General features: G+C 47.4%; 2 protein-coding genes across 3 annotated transcripts in view; one reads left to right on the plus strand and one right to left on the minus strand.

Annotated features, from left to right (window-relative positions):
• ZNF395 (zinc finger protein 395) overlaps positions 1–20498 on the plus strand; it is a 446083-nt gene that overhangs the window by 403147 nt on the left and 22438 nt on the right. The gene's annotated exons all lie outside the window — the stretch shown is intronic.
• LOC310841906 (L-gulonolactone oxidase-like) overlaps positions 1–20498 on the minus strand; it is a 53322-nt gene that overhangs the window by 31920 nt on the left and 904 nt on the right. Inside the window, exons 2-5 of the mRNA XM_083733627.1 lie at positions 19429–19530; positions 18422–18547; positions 17225–17319; positions 16388–16478 (exon numbers count right to left, since the gene is read on the minus strand). Of these exons, the coding sequence (XP_083589753.1) occupies positions 16388–16478; positions 17225–17319; positions 18422–18547; positions 19429–19530 (414 nt within the window). The remainder of the gene's footprint in view (positions 1–16387; positions 16479–17224; positions 17320–18421; positions 18548–19428; positions 19531–20498) is intronic.

Genomic DNA, 20498 nt, shown 5'->3' on the forward strand with positions numbered 1-20498 from the left:
ATCTTGGTTCCCTCTAGCGCAGCGGTTCTCAACCTGTAGGTCCCTAGATGTTGTTGGACTACAACTCCCATCACCCCTGAGCTCTGGCCTTGCTAGCTAGGTGTGATGGGAGTTGTAGTTCAGCAACATCTGGGGACCCACAGGTTGAGAAAGGCCAACCCTCTGCAATGCAGGGATCTCAACAAAAGCATCCATGATAGATGGTCATTCAACCTCTGCTTAAAAACCCCCAAGGAAGGAGAGTCCACAATGGGAGACCATTCAACTGTTGAACAACTCTTACTGTCGTAAGGTTCTTCCTGGTCTTTAGATGGAATCTCCTTTCTTGTAACTTGAAGCCACTGATTCGATTCTTACCCTCCAGAGCAGCAAAAAACAAGCCTGTTCCCTCTTCCATGTGACAGCCCTTGAGATATTTGAAAATAGCTATCCTATCACCTCTCAGTCTCCTCTTTTGCTTTTTCTAAAAAATCATTTTTATTGATTTTCCAATAAAAAAAATCCAATTAAATATCCAATACTTCAATTAAAAAAATAAAAAGATCAAATTATAGTCCAAATTGTATTTATTAATTTCTTGGGGCTCCCCATGGTCTGGATCTTTGGAGCATATCTCCACATCTTAGTCCTGTTTCTCAGTCTCCTCTTTTCCAGGCTAAACATTCCCAGCTCCTTCAACCATTCCTCATCAGGCTTGGTTTCCAGACCTTTGATCATCTCAGTTGCCCTCTTCTGCACATCTTCCAGCTTGTCAACATCCTTCTTAAATTGTGGCACCCAGAACTGGACACAGTAAACTATCTCCATGCCGTGTGTAATTTATAAACTACTACCATCTTGCCAAAGGGATGCGGGTGGTGCTGTGGTTTAAACTACAGAGCCTAGGGCTTGCCGGTCAGAAGGTCGGCGGTTCGAATCCCCGCGATGGGGTGAGCTCCCGTTGCTCGGTCCCTGCTCCTGCCAACCTAACAGTTCGAAAGCACGTCAAAGTGCAAGTAGATAAATAGGTACCACTCTGGCAGGAAGGTAAGCTTCGTTTCCGTGCGCTGCTTTGATTCGCCAGAAGTGGCTTAGTCCTGCTGGCCACATGTCCTGGAAGCTGTACACCGGATCCCTCGGCCAGTAAAGCGAGATGAGCGCTGCAACTCCAGAGTCGGCCACGTCTGGACCTAATGGTCAGGGGTCCCTTTACCTTTACCATCTTGCCGCTCGCTCGCCTTTTCTTTAAAACGGAAAAGCCCCAAACGCTGCAACCTTTCTGCATTGGCTAAGGTGGCTGGGGATGATATGCTCTGTAGTTCAGCAACTTCTGGGAACCCAAATCTCATCCCTTTAACTCTCCTCCGAGCTCTTGAGCCTTTCCTCCAGCAGGCGGTGGAAGTGAGCTGCCTTTAAGCGCCAGCCTTCGTCCCAACCTCTCTGCACAGCAAATTTCTTCCTGGCTCCTGTTCGCTCTTCCTTCATGGACCGGCTTGGCTGGCTATTGTTTTCTGCTGTCCTGATTGCAGAGTTTGCCTGCTCAAGGTGAAATCGCAGCACTGTCAGTTTGACTGAATTCCTCCTTAACAATGACAACTCCGACTGTGCTTAACCTCGCACAGGGAAGCCGCAGAATGAGAGGAGTGTTGAATTAAGAGCCCCAGAGGGACCTTGAGCAAAGCACCGCTCTACTGCTCAGCCTTTTCTCCATATAGGTAATTTTGTGAGGTCAAAGAGGTCCGGAGGAGAAAACATGCTCCAGGGAAATCACACGGAAAAGCAATTGAAAGCTGTCTGCCTATCACTCTGCAAAGTTTTGCAGCTGAGGTTTTGTCATTTCCACATCATGCTGTTTGCTACGATGTTTTGTTTTTTTGTTAAAGAGAGAGAGAGCAGCAGAACTGGTAAGCCAATATCCTCATTCCAGTTGTGGACACTGGGGGCCAAGCTGGTAAGTTTTCTGGAGACACTGTTGGGTGATTAAGCTGGCATCCTGGTCCTGGAAAAGGGATCGGTAGTACTGCGTCCATTCTTGGAGTTTGACAGTACAAATTGGCCCACTAAGCTCATGCTCCAGTAGGCCTGATATGGTACTCCAGAAACAGGATGTGTCCTTGTTGTGCGAGGCCTTTCTTAGGCTGTACCAGGCGTTTCTTTCGGCTCTCTGTCTTTTCCATTTAATTAGTTGTTTGTACTTTCATCTGTTGTCTTTGTCCATGGAGTTTTCTTGGCAGGGATACTGGAGTGGCTTGCCGGTTCCTCCTCCAGGTGTCTCCTCTCTAGACAGCATCTTAAAAAGCAGAGACATCATCTTGCCAACAAAGGTCCGTATAGTAAAAGCTATGGTTTTCCCAGTAGTGATGGATGGAAGTGAGAGCTGGACCATAAAGAAGGCAGATCGCCGAAGAATTGATGCTTTTGAATTATTTGAAGGGGACGACAGAGGACGAGATGGTTGGATAGTGTCTTCGAAGCTACAAACATGAGTCTGACCAAACTGCGGGAGGCAGTGGAAGACAGAAGTGCCTGGCGTGCTCTGGTCCATGGGGTCACGAGGAGTCGGACACGACTAAATGACTAAACAACAACAACTTTCATCTAGAGACGCAGGTGGCACTGTGGGTTAAACCACAGAGCCTTGGACTTGCCGATTAGAAGGTCGGCAGTTCGAATCCCCGTGACGGGGTGAGCTCCCGTTGCTCAGTCCCTGCTCCTGCCAACCTAGCAGTTTAAAAGCACATCAAAGTGCAAGTAGATAAATAGGTACCGCTCCGGCGGGAAGGTAAACGGTGTTTCCGTGCGCTGCTCTGGTTCACCAGAAGCGGCTTGGTCATGCTGGCCACATGACCCGGAAGCTGTACGCCGGCTCCCTCAGCCAATAAAGCGAGATGAACGCCGCAACCCCAGAGTCAGCCACGACTGGACCTAATGGTCAGGGGTCCCTTTACCTTTATCTTTACTTCCGTCTAAGGGAGACGTATGCAGTAAATAAGAGCGGCGACCTGGAGGTCCGATATTTACGGTAAGCCCTCTGCAGGTGTCCCTTTGCCTGTTTGTACTCAAGAGTCAAACCAGGTGGCAAATTCTGTTAACCTTTCTGTGGCAGTGTTTCGGATCACGATTTCTGCTCACTACGGAGTCCTGTATAATTCAGAAGCTTGCCTATTTTTATTAATATGCAATGTGACTTTGCCAATTGTGCTGCTCCCATAGGAAGCTGCCTTATGCTGAGCTAGAGTTAGACCATTGGTCCATCGTGTTCAGTACTCTCAACGCTAGGACTTAAGAAAAGTCTGCCGGATCAGGCCCCTGGCCCATCTAGTCTAGCCTCCTGTTCTCACAGTGGCCAACCAGCTGCCTGTATAAAACCCACAATCAGGACGTAAGCACAACAGCAACACTCTCAACCTCCTCTGGTTTCAACACTTGATATTCAAAAGCATCACTGCCTCTGACCGTGGAGGCAGAACACAGCCATCCTGGCTAATAAAAGAAGAAGAGTTTGGATTTGATATCCTGCTTTATCACTACCCAAAGGAGTCTCAAAGTGTCTCACAATCTCCTTTCCCTTCCTCCCCCACAACAAACACTCTGTGAAGTGAGTGGGGCTGAGAGACTTCAGAGAAGTGTGACTGGCCCAAGGTCACCCATCAGCTGCATGTGGAGGAGCGGAGACGCGAACCCGGTTCCCCAGATTACGAGTCTTATCGCTCTTAACCACTGCACCACACTGGCTCTAGCCATTTCTAACCTCCTCTTCCTCCAGGAATTTGTCCCATCCCCTTTTAAAGCCATCCAAGTTGGTGACCATCACTGCCCCTTGTGGGAGGGAGTTCCACAGTTTAATACGTTTAGCATTCAGCTTCATTGGGTGCTCCTGAGTTCTAGTCTTGTAAGGGGGGGGGGGCGGAGAGAAAATGTTACATCTTTATTAATTATAATTCCCACAGATAACAGGTCATAAGAGAGTCATAGTTACTCCTGGCACTCATTGATTTTCTTTCTTTTTTTATTTCCAAAACCGAAAAAAGAAAAATTGCAAACATCAAATTCAACATCCATATTCATTTTCTAACATAAACCTATTACATAATTAACTAAATTAAAATATACCTAATTACTCTAAAAGGGACGCAGGTGGCACTGTGGGTTAAACCACAGAGCCTAGGACTTGCCAGTCAGAAGGTCGGTGGTTCGAATCCCCGCGACGGGGTGAGCTCCCATTGCTTGGCCCCAGCTCCTGCCAACCTAGCAGTTCGGAAGCACGTCAAAGTGCAAGTAGATAAATAGGTACCACTCCGGCGGGAAGGTAAACGGCGTTTCCGTGCGCTGCTCTGGTTCGCCAGAAGTGGCTTAGTCCTGCTGGCCACATGACCCGGAAGCTGTACGACTGTTGGAGATAAGCAGTGTCCAGTGCACAGCGGAATGATGAAAAGTACGTGCCAACATGCTCTATATTACTTTATTTACACTTCAAAGCTGGTAATTTACAGAAAAACATCTTCCCTCTGCCGGAGCAGAGAAAGGCATCCTCTCTCCTCTAAAGCATGGAGAGAATCACACACTGAACTGCAAAGAACAGTGAAAAACAGGAAACCAGTGTACGTCACATCCAGTCTCCTTTCCCGTGAGAAAACCCAACAGCACTTGACTGTGGAATGTAAACATTGTCTTGTGACAAGCACTTCGCTGCTCAGTGAAGGAAGCAGAAACCAACATCCTCCCCCTTTCTGTGAACATCACTGGGCAGCGTGTTCGTACAATATCAGTACAAACCCAACTTCTGCACATAGGTACAGTGTTGATCCCTTGATACAATCTTGGACAATACATCAGCAGGAATTTCATTACCTGGCATATAGGACACCGTTACGAGTCCCTTTTGAATACGTTCCCTAGCATGTTGCAACTTTAATTGCAAGTGCTTTGTGCTTTGCTTACAACCTTCAGAATTCAGCAAAGCCAAACATGCTTTGTTGTCCTGGTAAACCTGGATTGGACATTTGACAGGAATTTTCATGTCTTTGTACAATTGTAACAACCATTCACAATCCTTAAGTGAATAAGACAGTGCATTCAGTTCAGCTTCACAAGTACTTAAGCTAACTGTTGTTTGCTTCTTGCATGACCAATCAAATAGACCCTGATTGTACTTATAGCAAACTCCAGACGTACTTTTCCTGTCTGTAGTGTCACTTCCAAAACTTGCATCTGCAAATATCTCAAGACCACCAGACTTCTGATTGTTAAATCTCAGTCTGTAATGCATAGTGCCTTTCAAATACCGCGCTATACGTTTCAGAGCTTTCCAATCCTTAACAGTAGGATTGTTGACTTGTCTGCTTAGCAAATTACAGCTAACAGCAATGTCAGGTCTTGAACATCTGGCAATGAAGTTTAGCTTGCCTAGCACACTTCTGTACAGTGTAGTATCAGAAAATGCTTCTCCAGTGTCATCTACCTGATAACCTGTTGTCATCGGTGTGTCTACAGGGTTAGCATCCATCAGGTTTAGTTTGCTTAACACATCAGCAATTTTACGTGACTGGTGTACTAGAATGTTACCATCTTGATCTCTCTCTATTTCCAGAGATAGGTAGTTGTTTACCTCACCAAGATCTTTCATGTCAAAGTGCTCTTTCAATTGAGCTAGGGCATTATTGTACATCGTGACATCCTTCCAAAAGAATAAAAGATCATCAACATAAAACAAACAATACAGTTTCTTTTGCCCCTCCTCTTTGACAAATACACATGGATCAGATTTCCCTTGCTTAAAACCTAGAGAAAACAATACTTCAGTGAGTTTTGTGTGCCAACACCGTGCACTTTGTTTGAGACCATAAAGGGACTTCTTCAGAGCACAAACAAATCCCCGTTTTACCTGTACGCCATCAGGTGGAAGCATATAAAGTGATTCATCTAGAGATCCGTACAAAAAAGCTGTATTCACATCATGGTGACTAATGTGTAGATTCTCTTCTGCAGCTAGCTTGAGCATAAGCCTAATGCTCTCATACCTCACGGTGGGTGAGTAGGTCTCGTGATAGTCTTCACCTGGTACCTGTGCAAAACCTCTGGCTACCAATCTGGCTTTGTGTCTGACTATCTTGCCATTTTGATCAGTCTTCGCTTTGAAGACCCATTTGCTTCCAAGCAGTTTCATTCCTGGAACTACTGGAACAAGGTCCCATGTTTTGTTCCTTTCCAAGGAATCAAGCTCAGCCTTCATGGCATTTAACCATGGCTCAGCTTCCTTTGAATCCAAATCCTGGATTTCTTGGAAACTTGAAGGTTCAAACACCTTCTTGGAGCTTTTAACAGCTGTTACTGCTATCTTAGCAAACTCATCAGCAAATCTCTTTGGAGGTCTGCCTTTTGTTGCTCTCTGTGACCTACGAATTAGTCTTAAGTCTTCAACACTCTCCTCTTCCTTCTTAGGAGAAAAGTGACCTATTGTGAACAATGGTTCCTCTAATTCTTGATCAGAGCTTTCAGAGGGTCGCATAGAGGCTTTCGCACTCTTGAAATCCTCTGAATCACCCGATTCAGTTTCAGACTCAGAATCAGAACCTTCATCAGTGGGTGTGGGTTGTTGCGGTTGCTTTTGACTATCCTCAGTTTCATCACTGTCATCAGGATAACATTGGAAAATTCCCACATTCTCCCCCCACTTGGCATTGTACTCAACACTTCTTGTGAGCTTAATTTCCTTAGAGTCAGTCATCATTATTCTGTAAGACCCTTTCTGATAACCTAGAAAGATACCATGCAATCCACGCTTGTCTAACTTGGAGTTTTGTGGTGAGTGAACCCACATGTCAGAACCAAAATTTTTCATGTGTTTGATGTATGGCTTCTTGCCAAACATCTTCTCATAGGGGGTACAACCAATCGCTGAAGATAACCTGCGATTATAACTGTAAGTGAAACATGAGAGAGCTTCGGCCCAATAACTCTCTGGAAGATTGGCATCATGCAGCAAGGTTTTTAACCCTTGAAGCAATGTCTGATTTGCTCGTTCCGCAAGTCCATTCTGCCATGGCGAGCGAGGACTAGACAAATCGTGTTGAATTCCTTTCTCAGTCAGAAAAGCTTCAAACTGCTGAGAAGTGAATTCTCCCCCGCGATCACTGAAAAGAGTCTTTACCTTCTTACCATGCACATTTCCCAACCAAGCACAGAATTCCTTGAACCTGGGAAAAGCCTCTGATTTCTGCTTGAGATTGTACACATAAATATACCTGGAAAATGCATCAATGAGAACCATGAAGTACCTGTTTCCACCCAAAGAGGGCGCTAGTGGTCCAACCAAATCAGCATGAACAACCTGGTATGGTTCTGTAGCTTGCCTACTAGACACCTTACCTTTCGCAGCCATTTTTACCTTGTTTGCTGCGCATGCCTTGCACTTCATGTGGTACCTGCAGGGTTTAATAGTCATACCTTCAACCAAGGCAGGCATTTTAGATACTGCCTCAAAATGCAAATGACCAAATTTTCGATGAAAATCGTGAATACATTCTGCATGCAAACTTTTGTTAGAACCTGCAATGCAACAAGTGTCATCCTGCACAACATCATCAAAATACAAAACATACAAACGATCAACATATTCAGCATGCAATACATAATCATTTTTCTTTGTGATGATGCACCTTTTGTTCTTAAAGGAAACGTCAATTTTCCGCTCATTCAGCTGTCCAACGCTGAGCAGATTATGCTTGGCATCTGGCACATAAAGCACATCCTGTATCGATAAGTCCAAACTGTGAAGAACAACAGTTCCGTAGCCTTTACTGGGGATTGTGTGGTCATCCGCCTGGTGAATCGCACCTTCCTGCGGTGTAAAAGACACGAACAGTCGCTTATCGTTGCACATGTGGTGGGTCGCCGCTGAATCAACAACGAAGAAAGATCTAGACGTCTTCTGGACCTCTGCAACCTTTGGAGTGAAGCGTGAGACCATTGCCTTGTGCTGCGTTGTCCTGGACACCGGACCTTTGTCTTTGCCTCGGCCTTTTCCACGCGATGAGCTTTCGCTGCGCTGCTCTGTCTTGGCCCTGGGATATCTGCATTCCCTCTTCATATGGCCTAGACGTCCACACGTGTAGCATTTCACTGCCTTCAAAGCTTTGGCGCCATCTGGTGGTTCCACTGCACTATGGGATGACGTCTGTGAAGTCTCCCCCTTGTTGATGCAGCTAGCACCCCGGCGATCCGCTTCATTCAATATCACGGCAGTAACATAGTCCACTGTTAGCTGAGCAGTTGGCTGTACAGCAATCTGAGTCGCAACAGACTCCCAACCTGAACCCAAAGATTGTAGTATCATAAAGGAATACACTTCCTCTGGAAAGTTGAGTCCTCTCTGTTGCAGCTCATGTCTCAGATTCTGCATCTCCATCAGATGTATACGCACATCTCTACCATCAGCAAGAGCCATATTATGCAGCTTGTTAAAGTAAAACATTGTGGACCCAGCTTCTGTCCTCAAGTGAGCCTCTCTCAAAGCGTCCCAAATTTCTCTGGCTGAGGTCTTATCACGCAACAGACAGAGCTCTTCTGGGGATACTATCAACGTAAGAGTTCCCCTTGCCTTGGAATCCATAGCTTTCCATTCATCTGTAACTGGAGCTAGGGGGGTCTCTGTAATAACTTTAAACAGACCCTCTTTCCGCAGAATAGCCTCTGCATAGAGAACCCAGTCCGCATAGTTCTTCCTATTGAGCTTAGGAATCCCACAAGCATCCTGAAGGGCCATCATGACTTTGGCATTAGCCTTTAGCGTCATCTTTGCTGCTTTAAATCAGGCTGCTTTATACATGCTGCGTCTGTGTACAGCTGCTTCAATCCAAAAGCAAATTCAAAACAGCCTCTGCCTGTGAACCTGTGCCTTTCTGCTTAACTGCTTTGCTTATCTGCAGCTGCTTCAAACCGCATTCCAAAGGCAAGTTCAAAAGTGAAAGTTCTCTCTGCTGTCTTAAATTCATGCTGCGACACTGCTGCAGCTGCTTTACTTTCGATTTCCCCCAGCATAGGAAAAATTTATCCTTCTAGCCTTTTGCCTGTGCCACGGCAAAACCGGCTATAAAAGTTCAAAGTCCAGCCATAAAGCCATTAATTAGAAGCTGGCAGGCTGCCCGGAGCTGTAGCACATACCTCATCAAATCATCTTGACGTGCAGAGATATCGTCCGATCCGGCCCTCTGCATTCCGATCCTTTGCCGGCACTCCAATTCTTTGCTCCTTTGTTCCTTTGCCAGGAGCCCGACTTCTGGAGTCCATTCTCAAAACACTGCGTTTTTCTGGGCCCATAACCAAATGTTGGAGATAAGCAGTGTCCAGTGCACAGCGGAATGATGAAAAGTACGTGCCAACATGCTCTATATTACTTTATTTACACTTCAAAGCTGGTAATTTACAGAAAAACATCTTCCCTCTGCCGGAGCAGAGAAAGGCATCCTCTCTCCTCTAAAGCATGGAGAGAATCACACACTGAACTGCAAAGAACAGTGAAAAACAGGAAACCAGTGTACGTCACATCCAGTCTCCTTTCCCGTGAGAAAACCCAACAGCACTTGACTGTGGAATGTAAACATTGTCTTGTGACAAGCACTTCGCTGCTCAGTGAAGGAAGCAGAAACCAACAACGACAGCTCCCTTGGCCAATAAATCGAGATGAGCGCCACAATGCCAGAGTCGTCCACGACTGGACCTAATGGTCAGGGGTCCCTTTACCTTTAATTACTCTAAACTTCTCTTTGTTGTATACAAATACAACACAGTTAGAAATTGTATATTAAAGCTTTTAAATTATGAATTATATTTCAAATTCCCCTATACCCCTCTCCCCATTGATTTTCTTTACTTTGAAAGATAAGGTGCAATTTGAACTATACACACTTGTGGCCACATTACATATTCCTTTAACGGCACACATCTTGGTAGCTGCCCAAAAGAGGATGTCTCGGTTATCCTGAATCATCCAGGGAGCGCAGGCTTTTGCCTGTGCCATCTTAATCCTAGCAAATGCAGCCTAAAACTCTGAAAAATGGGACTCGTTAGAGGCGGATGTGAGACACCAATTACTGCAAATCTATTTGAATCCTGGAGCGCTGAGAATGCAAGAGTCCGAGAGGGGAGGCAGCGACAGTTCTGAGCTTGACTACGTCCTGGGAGAGAGACTGAGGGCGCCAAAGAATCAGAGTTGCTTCGCCGGGATGCTGTTGCCCCAAAGCGACCAAAGGACTCAGAATCAGAGGGTCTCTTGGGCCCGGATCCTGCTTGCAAGTTTCCCAGTGGGACATCGGCCACTGTGAGAACAGGATGCCTCACTCGATGGGCCCCCTTTGGCAAGATCCACTCTCTTCTTATTACCTCATTTATGTGATCCACGGAAGCTCTTGCTTTCAAATCTGTAATAATGCGCTTCAGCAAACTCAGCTTTGCGGTGGGGAAGAGAGTGGGCCAGTTTCCGGGGCAAGGGGGCATCTCTCTCCCAGTCTGCCAGTGGCCGCCTAGGGAAACCAGTGACTCTGACGCAGCCTTCCCAACCACCTTGGCTCAGACCCTGTCCTGGAGGTGCAGGGAGGCAGCAGAAGGGACTGACTCTCTGCTCCAGCCCTGCATTCTTCCTGCACCAGCTTTCCCCAACCTGGTGCCCTCCGGGTGTCCAAGGCAGCAGGGCCATGGTGGAAGAAGTTGTGGAAGGTGTAGAAGGTCAGTCCTGAGAGACAGAGCCTTCAAAGTCTTCTTTTTCTTCCTCCAGATTTCACCAGAGGCCAACGTTTTTGTATTCTGAGATGTTCACTGCAGAAAGGGGTACTGCAATTCAGGTGCATTCCGCCCCGAAGGCTGATTTTTAAGTATGGTCGCTTGGCGTGTTGCCGTTAAGGTGAGTTAAATCGAATCTTAGTTTTCCTCCATATTCAGAGTGAATAATGTTTCTGAATCCCAGTTGCTGGAAACCGCAGGAGGGGAGAGTTGCTCTCGTGCTCAAATCCTGCTGGGGGGTTTCCATTCAGGCATCTGGTTGGCCACTGCAAGAACAGGATGCTGGACTAGATGGCCTTTGCCCTGATTCAGCAGGTGCTTCTTGCACACTTATATGGGGCACAAGAGTTATAGGGCCTCTATAGTTACCGGCGGAATGCACCTGGGACACAGGTGGCGCTGTGGGTTAAACCACAGAGCCTAGGACTTGCCGATCAGAAGGTCGGCGGTTTGAATCCCCACAATGATGGGGTGAGCTCCCTTTGCTCGGTTCCTGCTCCTGCCAACCTAGCAGTTCGAAAGCACGTCAAAGTGCAAGTAGATAAATAGGTACTGCTCCAGCAGGAAGGTAAACGGTGTTTCTGTGTGCTGCTCTGGTTCGCGAGAAGCAGCTTAGTCATGCTGGCCACATAACCCGGAAGCTGTACGCCGGCTCCCTCGGCCAATAAAGCGAGATGAGTGCCGCAACCCCAGAGTTGGCCACGACTGGACCTAACGGTCAGGGATCCCTTTACCTTTACTATAGTTACCGTGGCTGAAAGTAGGACATTTTGGAGGGAGTGCTGCAGCAGCTAGTCTTCATGCACTCAAGGGCCAATTGCAAAGGAGAAATTTCAGGCTGTGCGGGAAGTGAGGACCTTTGCAAGATTTCTGGGGTCTCTGCTGGCAACTGCAGATTGACAGCCTCCTCTTCCCACTGCCAAACCACCAACCCTTCTCTCAAGTCTTAGAATTTTCTCCTTTAGTTATTTTATGGACTTGTTTTTGACGGCTGCTCATGAATTTTAACTAATGCCGATTCCCGAACGGCAGCTGCTGCCCTGCCTCTTTTGTCTTCCTATTGATCACCTGCCCCCTTTTATTAGCTTCCTCTCTCCCCCCCCTTCTCCTTCCCCCGCCCCCCGCCTATCCGTCATTTCTTATAAGTCACTGGTTTTTTGCAAGGTGCATGGAATCTATCAATTGCGCTGGAAGCCGGATAATCCATCCCGCCGCTGCAAAATCTGAGCCGGGAACAGCCATTCATCTTGCAAAGAGCCTTGGGATGATGGTAATGATATCACAAATAATGTGGAAGTGGGGGAGCTCTGTGTTCCCCCAAAACACAAAGCCCACAGCTCCCACATAACACCCCCACAAACAAGCTATGAGAAGTATGAGATTGGTAAATTGGTAAATACTTCATTCACAGATCAAGTGAATTTGCTTTTCTGTGTGTGAGAGAGAGAAGGGGAGCTGGGTGGTATTCGTAAATCATTGAGAGTTTCACATTACCTGCCAATCCCTGATAAATCAGTGTCCCTGTTATTGCCTCTTGGAAATAAATGCCAATTAATTTCGTTAGGGTGAGTTGCTGGCATCGTTTTTCTCCTGCACCTGACGACGCGGATTCAAGCGCACAAAAGCTTATGATGCCATTTTAAAAATAATAATAATGTGTTTGTCTCCAAGGTGCAGCAAGGTTCTTCCTTGATTTTGCTGGCACGTGCCAATGAGAGCTTGTGTGGTAAAGTGGTTAGTGAGTGTCAGACTAGGAGCTGAGAGATCAGGGTTCAAGTCCTCACTAGACAATGAAGATCACCTTGGAGAGTCCATTGCCTTCTTAGGGAGTCCGTTCCACCACTGAACAGCTCTCACCATTAGAAAGTTCTGCCTAAGGTTTTAGCTAGGAACTTCTTCCTTGTAATTTGGAGAGTCGACCACCTCCAGAAAGAGACTTCCACTGTCGAGCAGCTCTTGCTGGCAGGAAGTTCTTCCTGATATTGAGTCAGAATCTCCTTTCTCATAACTTGAAGCCATTGGTTTGGGTCCTTCTCTCCAGAGCAAACAAGCTTGTTCCCTCCTCCATGTGACAGCCCTTGAGATATTTGAAGATAGACATCACCTTGCCGATAAAGGTCCATATAGTTAAAGCTATGGTTTTCCCAGTAGTGATGTATGGAAGTGAGAGCTGGACCGTAAAGAAGGCTGATCGCCGAAGAATTGATGCTTTTGAATTGTGGTGCTGGAGGAGACTCTTGAGAGTCCCATGGACTGCAAGAAGATCAAACCTATCCATTCTGAAGGAAATCAGCTCTGAGTGCTCACTGGAAGGACAGATCCTGAAGCTGAGGCTCCAAGACTTTGGCCACCGCATGAGAGGAGAAGACTCCCTGGGAAAGACCCTGATGTTGGGAAAGATAGAGGGCACAAGGAGAAGGGGACGACAGAGGACGAGATGGTGGGACAGTGTTCTCGAAGCTACCAGCATGAGTTTGATCAAACTGTGGGAGGCAGTGGAAGACAGGAGTGCCTGGCATGCTCTGGTCCAGGGGGTCACAAAGAGGCGGACATAACTAAACAACAACAACAAATCCTATCTCCTCTCTGTCTCCTCTTTTCCAGGCTAAGCATACCGAGCTCCTTCAACCGTTCCTCATCAGGCTTAGTTTCTAGACCCTTGAGCAAGCTTGCTCCATCTTCCACGTGACAATAGCCCTTCAGATACTTGAAGACAGCTATCATGTCACTTCTTACATCTTTCCCATGTGTATATAAACCAGTGTGGCATTAACGGTTAGAGTGTTGGACCTGAGAGACCAGGGTTCGAATCCCCACTCAGACCTGAAGCTCACTGGGGGGACCTTGGGCCAGTCCCTATCTCTTAACCTACCTCACAGGGATGTTGTGAGGAGGAATGAGGGAGAAGGAGAACCATGCACACCGCTTTGGACTCCTTGGAAAGAAAAGTGGCATATAAATGTTACAGATAAACAAATAAAATAGATAATCTGATGGGCAAAGGCCCTCCTGGTTTCTAAATCAATAGATGACAGATGGTTGCAAAATAAAGGACTACAGCAGCCTTCGTCATCCTGGCACCCTGCAGTTGTCGTGGACTACAACTCCCATCAGCCGTGCTGGTTGTGGCTGATGGGATTTGTAGTCCAAAACGTTCAGAGAGCACTTGGCTTTCGGAGGCTGGAAGACAGCATACTGAGCTGAGCTTAACAGTGATGCACGATGTTTGTGGGAGTTTTATCAGTGATTTTTTGCTCCAAGCAAGTAAATAACTCAGTGGTAACAGCCAGGGGCCAGGAAAGACAGTTCTTTCCCCATAATATATCCCCAAAGTTATTGCAGCTTTGTTATTGCAGCTTAATTGTAATCTGCTTTGGGGGCTGGTTTTGGCTAAACAGTGGGCTATAAATAATCACATTCTTTGAATTAATAATAATCTCTTTTCCAGGCTTTCTGGGGAGCCCTGACTGCTGCCGTGTGAAATAAGGGGGCTCCCTCTGCATATCTTGAGGAAGTGATTTGCTGTGGGTGCTTGGCGCAAGACAAACGATTTTTAAAACGCCCAATTTTCCTCGGCGTTTCTTGCCACCTTAAATCTAGGGGGAAACTTCTAATGATCTCACTGCCTGTCAAATTGCCATCTGGTTTGGTTCCATTCCTGTTCTCACATCATTGATCTTATAGCAATCCCTCTCCTATGTTTTATTATTAACGCTAGAAGGATACATCTGCCCACGGGACAAATCTGTTTAGGAAAATGTTTTCCTAAACTGGAAGTGACTCCCATACGAGGAACTATTGCGAGGTTCGGGACTTTTCAGTTTAACGAAAAGGCAAGTTAAAGGTGACGTGAGAGAAAGTAGATAGAGGAATGTTTCTCTCTCTCATAACACAAAAGTTGGAAGATTCAGATCAGAGAAATGAAAGTAAGGACGTAAGAATAGCCTGGTGGATGAGACCAATGGCACATCTAGTCACTAGGATGGCCCACTCGGTAGAGCATGAGACTCGATCTCTGGGTGGCGGGTTCAAGTCCTACGTTGGGCAAAAAGATTCCTGCACTGCAGGTGGTTGGACTAGATGACCCTTGGGGTACCTTCTAACCAGGGGAGTCTTTAGCATAGGCACCGCCAGGGTGCAAAGATCTGCCCAGAGCCCCAAGTCTGACAAGTGCCGCCGTTGTGAATGACAAGTGCCGCAGCTAGGGCGGTGCATCTTTGGTAAATGAGTGCACAAATTTGAAAGTCCTTTAGTGAAACAGTAGGTACTGTGGTACCTCGGGTTAAGAAGTTAATTCGTACTGGAGGTCCCTTCTTAACCTGAAACTGTTCTTAACCTGAAGCACCACTTTAGCTAATGGGACCTCCTGCTGCCGCTGCACCGCCGGAGCATGATTTCTGTTCTCATCCTGAAGCAAAGTTCTTAACCTGAGGTACTATTTCTGGGTTAGCGGAGTCTGTAACCTGAAGCATATGTAACCTGAAGCATCTGTAACCCGAGGTACCACTGCATACATTTCAGTAATACCTAGGTATATATGTACAGTCATACCTCATGTTATGCGGGTTTTCAGGTTGTGTCCCGCAGCGACCCGGAAGTACCGGAAAGGGTTACTTCCAGGTTTTGTCGCTCACACATGCACAGACGCGCAAAATTACATCATGCACATGCGCAGAAGTGGCAAATCGTGACCTGCGCATGCACAGACGCGCAGACGCGGGGTGCGTACTTTTCAGGTTGCGAATGGGCCTCCGGAACGGAGGTGAGCTCCCATTGCTCTGTCCCAGCTCCTGCCAACCTAGCAGTTCGAAAGCACACCAGCACAAGTAGATAAATAGGTACTGCTGCAGCGGGAAGGTAAACGGTGTTTCCATGCACTCTGGTTTCCGTCACTGTGTCCCGTTGCACCAGAAGCATTTTAGTCATGCTGGACACATGACCCGGAAAGCTGTCTGTGGACAAACGCTGGCACCCTTGGCCTGAAAGCGAGATGAGCACCGCAACCCCATAGTTTGACTGGACTTAACCGTCCAGGGCTCCTTTACCTTTTACTGAGATATATCTTAGGATATGTGGACTTTGGGGGCTGATCCAGCAGGCTCTCCTTATAAGCTCTCTTTTTTGGAGAATTTTAAAGGTAAAGGGTAAAGGGACCCTTGAGCGTTAGGTCCAGTCGCAGACGACTCTGGGGTTGCAGCGCTCATCTCTCTTTACTGGCCGAGGGAGCTGGCGTACAGCTTCTGGGTGATGTGGCCAGCATGGCTAAGCCACTTCTGGCAAACCAGAGCAGCGCATGGAAACACCATTTACCTTCCCGCCGAAGTGGTACCTATTGATCTACTTGCACTTTGATGTGCTCTCGAACTGCTAGGTGGACAGGAGCAGGGACCGAGCAATGGGAGATCTCCCCGTTGCGGGGATTCGAACTGCGAACCTTCTGATCTGCAAGCCCCAGGCTCTGTGGTTTAGACCACAGCACCACCCGGTTTAGACCACAGCACCACCAAAGCTTTTACTCTTCAAGTCCTGCTCAGCTGCACCATCAGTTTTGTGCTACCTGACAAGTTGCCGTGTGACCTGCTCGCTTGCCAGTCACCTAGACTCCTCTGGCTACAGACCGTGTGGTTTTTACCTGCGTCGCCAAAATGCCGTGCTTGAGCCCCGTGTTGTGAGTTCCGGTGCCAACGACGCCGGCGGCTGTCACATCCGAAACGGCTCCTAGACTGAAGTTGGGGAAAAGGGGGGAATGTGAGCTGTAGGCAAGAAGGAAGAGGCTTTCTCTATTGTTTATTCCCCAAGGCGGCTGCTGAGACAATGATATTAGCGAACGTGACGTTTGGCACAAAAGGTAATTAATTGCCACCTGCTCCGGATCCCGAACACGCCAAAATGAAACGAGACACGCATGTCACGGCACATCAAGCCGCAGAACAAGCGCATTGAAATAGGAAGGTGCCTTGGCTGTTGATCTGCATTTCTGAAAATACAGATATTCCTTTGAGATGTGTGCAGCTTGGTGCGACTGAAATAGCACTCCAGCCTGCGACAGATTAGCGGGCAAACCTGTCTTTTCGACATTTCCCCTCCAATGCGAACCTTTCCTTCCAACTAATAGTTTCACCAAAACTCCAGCAGAACAACAGTCCTGAATTGCAGAGAGCCTGCAATTATTCTGCAGATGGAAGGACAAAAGCAGAGGAGTCAATCTTATTAAGCCTTTCTGTGATTAAAAGGCTCCTTTGGCCCCGATGTCAGGGCATCTGAGCAAATTTGCATGCGATGCTGCGAGCATCTCAAAAGAACTCATTTGCCACAAAGGCTTTTGAGTGCCGTCTCGGCTAAAGAGAGGGCATCGGGGGTGAAAGATCCCAGCTGGGGCCTTTGACTCACAGCGGCCTTTGCCAACCCGGTGCCCCCCCAAGTGCCGATATTGGTGGCATTTCAGCACGTGCAAAGTTGTCTTACTTACATAGGCAAAGCCAAGCCGTGTTTGCTCAACTCGGTGTTCAAATCAGAGAGAAGGATGCCAGCCTCTGCTGTTACTTGCTTCTTCTCTATGTCCACCTGCAAGTGATAAGATTGCCTCTTTTATCTGCATCTATATATAATAATGGGATGCGGGTGGCGCTGTGGGTTAAACCACAGAGCCTAGGACTTGCCGATCAGAAGGTCAGTGGTTCGAATCCCTGCAACGGGGTGAGCTCCCGTTGCTCAGTCCCTGCTCCTGCCAACCTAACAGTTCGAAAGCATATCAAAGTTCAAGTAGATAAATAGGTACCACTCCGGCGGGAAGGTAAACAGCGTTTCCGTGCACTGCTCTGGTTCACCAGAAGTGGTTTAGTCATGCTGGCCACATGACCCGGAAGTTGTACACCGGCTCCCTCGGTCAATAAAGCGAGATGAGTGCCGCAACCCCAGAGTCGTCCACAACTGGACCTAATGGTCAGGGGTCCCTTTAATAATATTTTATTCTTTTGTACCATATAGGAAGTTACATTTGTTACTTGACAATTATATCCCAGTTCAACAAAACTAGTGTGTCACGGTCCGGTTCACGGGTGATCAAAGTCCCAGTTGGGGGCATTGGGACCGGGGACAAGATGGTGGGGTGAGAGAGGAACGGTAGTCCAGAAGCCAGGAGTCAGGAAGCCAAGGGTCCGAGAATCAAGGAGTTACGAAGTCAGGGGTCCAAGGATCAAGAAGCAAGGAGTCAAACGCAGCAAGGCAGGAAAAGTGTTGCTGTGGCAAAGAGCCGAAGGGAAATGTTGACCTTATATCCCTTCCCAGCTCTTGCCACCAGGTGCTGTGAGTTACCAATCGGCCTCACCTTTGAGGCCGTGCCTTGCCTCTTCAGAACAAACTTAGGAAGGCCCCAGTCCTGCGAAGCCCTACTGGTCACAGGGTCTGGCTCCTGCACGCACTCCTGACATAGTGGCTTCCTGCTCACCCAATGTTGCTGTTTATAACCCAAATTGCACACAATTGCGGTTTAAGGTTTGACTTATTTAATTTCATCCTCTCCCAGTATGTCTCCTAATATGTTCTAGCGGTCACCCTATGGGTGAGCTCTGCTCCAGGTCATCTCTCTGGCCAGGTAGTGTGAGGTGGAATCTGAGCTAGGTGGGCCATGAGAAGGACCCAGAAAGGGAGAATCCTGCTCTCTTACCTTGAGCACTTTGTTCATCCTTCCCATCTCGATCATGTAGTCATATGTGCAGGCAATGTCCGAGGGGGAATGTCCACCTCCGACCACTTTCACCTTCTTACTCTTCTGCCTGGCCAGATCCAAGATCTGCAGAGAGGGCGACCAGACATTGGTACAGAGGTGACCCCCGAGCTCAAGTAAGTGGAAGCCGTGGTCCTCTGCATGTTGCTGGATTCCAACTCTCAACAGCCCCAGCCAGAATGGTCAATGGTCAGGGAGGATGGGAGTTGGAGTCTTGAGGGTCACAGTTTCCACATCCATACCCTGAGGCCTTGAGGTGCACTGATATTCCACCCCACCTTTCCACTTCCCATCCCCTCCATGATCTCTGAAGGCTCATTCTTCACTTGGCGCCCTCCATATGTTTCAAACTACAACTCCCACAGGTCCAGCCAGCATATATAGATGTAGGATTGAACAGGGGGCAGGAGGATGGGGACCAGCCTAGAATGAGTTGGCCCTGCTCACCAGTGGCCTCCCACTTTCTGCCGTACCAGCCCCCACTGGCAACAATGCCCCCTCTGATGAACCCAAGTTAAAAACAAGTGTTTGCATATTCTAGTCACAAGACCCCATTTCGAAATCCTTGATGTCACGCCGATTGAACTAATGGAGATTATTCAGATGAGATTTCAATTGTGCATGGCTTTCTGGTGCTCACGTTGGATAAATTGTAGGGAAAAACAAAGGCCGCTGACAAAGGCCTTGGCCAAAATCATCGTTCTTTTTTTACTTGCTCTATCATTTTGGAGTCATATCTCAGAGATGTCTTGTTGACTTTTCCCATGTGACTTTAACCCTTGCTGACCCTGGCTCCCCACTGAGCTTGTGGCTATGGCATCCTTCTCCTGGTCTTCCAAGACCATAAAGATGGAAGGCTAGAAGGGTGGGCTTTGTCTGTCTGTTCTACACCTGATATCTAGGGAAAGTTGGGAAAGTCACATTGACTGGAACCTCCCTCCACTTACCTCCTTGATCTCATCCACCGTAGTTGGCTGAAAATACATCTCCGGGGAGGAGCCATAAGTCTTAGCCCAGTTCTGGAATCTGACACCACCTTGGCCATGGACCTAACGCCCAGAGACGCAAAACAAATACCATTGTTATAAGAAGTTAAGGTCTCAAATATATAAACTAAATGTTCTTAAATTTACAAAGCAAACACATACATAAGTATGTAGACCGCGTGTCTGAAATAGTACAGGAGAACAATCCTGAAACCATTTTGACTCTCCCAAATTGACTTCAAATGTTTCTCTGTAAGGGGGAAGGAAATGGGAAACCTCTCCATTGTCTTTTGCTTACCTGTCTTAAGGGTGTATTTATGTATGAATAGGGTGAGCCTGTGACCTGGGCTCAGGAATTAAAGTATTAATCATCACAAAAGAATGCCCAGGCTGCCCAGGTAATACAATCAGTGACCATTATCAGGTATCCTGGCAGGCAGGATTTCTGCTGCAGACCGCCTCCTTCTGTGATGTATGTATGATGTTTTGGGGGGTGGTCTTGGGCTACAGGGTGGGCAGTTTTAAAAGTATATATAAGGGCTTGCACACCTTTGTTCTGGGTTCCTCCTCCCTCCTACATGTGGTGAGTAGGGACCCTGTTGCAACAGTTTAATAAAGACCAGGCTTACTAGCTGCTTTGCTTCTCAATATTCTCTGGTTAGCCTCTGTTATTTTCTCCTACCAATAGGGAACCTAATGTAAGGACTCTATATGGGCTCTTGGGTACCCCATAAGGGAAAAGGAGAAGCTTTTGTTTACATCACCATTCAGGATGGTTTTTTGGACACAGTAAACCTATTGCCCATTATATGGCCCATTATATAAAAGGTAAAGGGACCCCCGACCATTAGGCCCAGTCGTGACCGACTCTGGGGTTGCGGCGCTCATCTCGTTTTACTGGCTGAGGGAGCCGGTGTACAGCTCATGTGGCCAGCATGACTAAGCCGCTTCTGGCGAACCAGAGCAGCGCCTTTTACCTTCCCGCCAGAGTGGTACCTATTTATCTACTTGCACTTTGACATGCTTTCGAA

The sequence above is a fragment of the Podarcis gaigeae genome (genome assembly GCF_964106915.1).
Source record: "Podarcis gaigeae genome assembly, chromosome: 3".
Taxonomy (NCBI): domain Eukaryota; kingdom Metazoa; phylum Chordata; class Lepidosauria; order Squamata; family Lacertidae; genus Podarcis; species Podarcis gaigeae.